This window comes from Macrobrachium rosenbergii, chromosome 12 (genome assembly GCF_040412425.1).
Source record: "Macrobrachium rosenbergii isolate ZJJX-2024 chromosome 12, ASM4041242v1, whole genome shotgun sequence".
Classification (NCBI taxonomy): domain Eukaryota; kingdom Metazoa; phylum Arthropoda; class Malacostraca; order Decapoda; family Palaemonidae; genus Macrobrachium; species Macrobrachium rosenbergii.
Window position 1 is genome coordinate 112,698,788 of NC_089752.1, and position 4,169 is coordinate 112,702,956.

At 39.7% G+C, this 4,169-nt stretch overlaps 1 protein-coding gene across 1 annotated transcript in view; it reads right to left on the reverse strand.

Annotated features, from left to right (window-relative positions):
* Positions 1–2,270: 2,270 nt before the first annotated feature.
* Positions 2,271–4,169, reverse strand: part of LOC136843895 (uncharacterized) — a 6,778-nt gene continuing 4,879 nt past the window's right edge. Inside the window, exon 3 of the mRNA XM_067112776.1 lies at positions 2,271–2,504. Within this exon, the coding sequence (XP_066968877.1) occupies positions 2,390–2,504 (115 nt within the window). The 3' untranslated portion in view covers positions 2,271–2,389. The remainder of the gene's footprint in view (positions 2,505–4,169) is intronic.

Here is a 4,169-nt window from a genome sequence, read left to right on the forward strand (position 1 = left end):
TCAATCATGAAACCTTCACTTTATTAACTTTATATTCTCCCGCAATCAAATAAGGTTTGAGATTTCGCCTCTCAACTAAATCTTTCATGGAGACTCGAATGCTATCCTGCGTTCCTGATTATCTTGCAGGAGCTGTCAGAAAGTGTCATCTCTAACAGGAATAAATCGTGTTTGTGGTTATTATTAATCTGTATCTCTAAGCCGTATGACAGCGGTTCGCTTTGCTGCGCTCACAGAGTATTACGATTTCATCTCTGTAAGGGAGAATAGTGTCAGGCGACTTCCTTTGTGAAGTCTGTCACCGTTCCCCACAGATTTTGAGTCGCGCTGAAATCGTCTGATTTCTGCTTCTCGGTGGCTTCATAAACACAATTCTGAATTAACTTTTAAACAGGTGACCTGCCTGTGTTTATAATCAAAGTAATTGATTTGTAAAGTTTCTAGTATTGACAATATGGCCGAATTCTCAGTATTCCGTAAGAGTTAATCGTTATTCATAGTTTAGAACATTTCTTTAAAAATTTGGGGACTAGTGCCGTTAGTGCACCTCACGTGGTGCACTGTAAGCATTACTTAAGGTTCTTTGCAGCGTCCCTTCGGCCCCTAGCTGCAAACCCTTTCATTCCTTTAGCCAAGGTCTATAGATTAATCTATAGACCTTACCTTTAGCTATACCTTTGTTCGTATCCCTTTTCTTCCCTCTTACTTTTCACCTTCTTTTGATAATTGTTTCGTAGTGCAACTGCGAGGTTTTCCTCCTGTTACACCTTTAAAACCCTTTAACTCTCAAATTTTCCTTCCAGCGTTGAATGACCTCATAGGTCCCAGCGCTTGGGCTTTGGCCTAAATTTTTTTTTATTCCATTGCCAATCTTCCTCGGCAAGGTATCCCCACCGATAAAAGTAAGTAGGAATTTACATCCGCGTCTTCGGGAATGTTCATAGGTGGGTACAAGAATGAATCGGGCACCGAGAATAATTTATTTTCACATAGTAAAAGTGAGAAGTGGTGGCTTGACAGGCATTATGAAGTTTTAAGGAGAAAAATGAACGCATTCCTTTACCTCGATGAATCACTGGATCTGCGTAGAGAATTTCTTTATAGACGTAACTGAAAAATAGTTTATCCAGACCATTATATTAAAAAAATAAAAAAATAGCTTTCACGGAATTGGTCAAACAGATCTAGCAACACTGAGGGCAAAGTTATTCACCATTTTCAGTCTTTGCCAGATTCAGTCTTTAACTGAACGACTGGGTGGTTATCTGTCAAAATGAGACAAAGGAAGACAGAATATTTAAAAAGAAAAAATATTAATATATGATACACGACCAATATTTGTCTCTGTCTGAAACGCGTTGTCATCTTGCGGTAAGACATATTCTCAAAATATTTGCGAAGCGTGTCAGTAAGGAAAGAGAGTTTAAGTGATTACGAAATTGCTTATATTTTTGCAGCCGACTGATGGCTATGCATACCTGTAACAAAAGTAAAAAATGCGCCGAAGTTTCTTCGGCGTAATCGAGTTTTCTGTACAGCCGCTACAGCGTATAATCAAGGCCACCGAAAATATATCTATCTTTCGGTGGTCTCGGTATAATGCTGTATGAGCCGTGGTCCATGAAACTTTAACCACGGCCCGGTGGTGGCCTATCTTATATCGTTGCCAGAAGCACGATTATGGCTAACTTTAATCTTAAGTAAAACAAAAAATAAAATAAAAATACTGAGGCTAGAGGGCTGCAATTTAGTGTTTGATGATGATCAACCTACCAATTTGCAGCCCTCTAGCCTCAGTAAGTTTTAAGATCTGAGGGCGGATAGGAAAAAATACGGACAGAATAAAGTGCGGACGGACAGACAAAGCCGGCACAATAGTTTTCTTTTACAGAAAGCTAAAAAGCATTGCCGACTTTTCTTTGGCGCATTATTCAGGTGAGCCACTGTAAATTGCATTTCCTAACAGAAATTTGAATTTCCATAAGAAGGCCCACCCACACCAGGTAGGCTGATCTTGCACGAAAGATGTTCTAAGCAAATAGTTTATTGTCGAGTGTATTTACGAATAGCCTGAATATTTTTTTTTTAATTAACGTCTCTTAGAAGTTGTTCTTATAAACTAGTCGTATCTTGTGTTTTTAATTCGGCCGCGGTATTCATTCGAGAAAATGTAATTTTCTCGTGTCAAAACGATCATCTCCGTAATTATAATGATTATAATGAATATCATCATTTTTCATGTATCAGAAGGAATCAGATAAAACACTTCATTGTCTTGAGCATGGCATCATTTTAATGTAGGTGAAACTCCCTCCATAAATCATTTTAGGCTCGCTGACCCTCCGACACTTTCAAAGGAAGATTACTCTTGCGCTTGTTGACCCTCATTTCATTCCAGTGTCTTGGTATCGACAGAATCGTCCTTGTAAACCTGTACGTAAGTCGGGGCACTGACATCCGCGGTTGCCTTGGATTCAGCCACGGCTTCCATGGAGGAGCTTACCCTGCCGAGGATATAAGAGAGAGAGATAAAAAAAAAAGGAAAATAAATTCCTGAGGTCAAAACATCAGAGGGAGTTACGTTTTGGTTTGCTCTTCCCGCACGGCAAACCAAAGTTAGCCCAGGTGCGTTGTTCAAGGAATTACTTTGTCTATCATTTGCTCTAAGTGGAAAACATGACAGTTAAGCCCTAAGAACAAGAAGAGTATTAATAATAATCAAAATTACAAAAACCAGAAGGGAAGGCTAATAGCTATAAATATCAATGTTGTTCATAGGAAAATGTGAGAGTAACAGTACCTACTTTGAAAGCGACAGTGGTATAAAATCATGCCATAATTTCTTACAAAGACGATTTTCGATACGGAGATTAATAATACCATCAATAACAAGGGCAAATGGCCTCTTCATTTTGAAAGCAATATTACTCCTCAAGATTAAATAAAAGTAAGAGGGTTACATTACATCGATGCAGATTTTTTTTCCTCAGATTCCAGTCGAGTGTCCTGAAGTATGATAGATTCCCGGGTCTCTTCAGGGACCGTTCAGCTTCCCCAGATGTTCAGACGCAATGCTCTTCAGCTTAAATTTCGGTATAATGGGAATACGTATTCTACCTGCTCAGTGGGCAGCTTACCTGGATCTTAACACCATTCTTAGTTACCCCCATCCCTATTTGCATCGTCTAAGTGGAATTCCTCCGTAGGGGGGTAGTTCCGTCAGTGCACCTCGTGCGGTGCACTTTAGGCATTACTTAAGGTTCTTTGCAGCGTCCCCTCGGCCCCTAGCTGCACCCACTCTCATTTCTTTTACTGTACCTCCTTTCATATTCTCTTTCTTCCTTCTTACTTTCCACCCTCTCCTAACAATTGATTCATTGTGTAGCTTTGAGATTTTTCCCCTCTTACACCTTTCAAACCTTTCACTGTCAATTTCCGTTTCAGCGCTGAATGACCTCATAGGTCCCACTGTTTGCCTTTGGCCTAAATTCTATATTCAGTTCACTATATTCAGAAATTGGAATCGCCTTCGGGAGATATTCCATAAAGGGAGAAATTCAAGGAGAGTCATTGTGTGGCTCGCAGTGAAAGTGTATCCTACGAAAAGGTGGAGCCAAATGAATGAACCACGACCTGTATGTAACCTGTATATAATAGGTTGGTTATTAAGATCTCCCGCGAAGCATTTAACTTTTTTGCCCTGACAAAAGTTCGCGCGTTTGTTCATTCGTACCCTCTTTGTAACGCATGCAAACGATGGCTTTCCGCTTATAGAATGTTCTACGGAATTTCATTGGATGACAGAATAGAGAAAAAGAGATCAATCATTCAGTTTAAAAGAAATGTCAGGTATTTGATAATTGCCAAGGAAGGAAAGTTCGAGGCTTGCATAAAGAAAAAAAAAATGCTTTTATTGAACCGAAAGGTTTGGAGAGTGATGGGATCTGAATATATACGCAAGAGGAGTTAGCCAGGAAGCATTTTCCCGAGATGTAACCGAGTACCGGGACCTTTCCCTGAAAAAAGCGGGACGCCATATCTTAAAAACTAACCACAGAATTTTCTTGAAAATTATCTCATTGTGTTTATCACCCCCAATTTGCCAAGTGAACCTAATCTAACCTAGCTTAATGGCTTAGCAAAAAACCGGGGCTGGTGCAATACTAGAA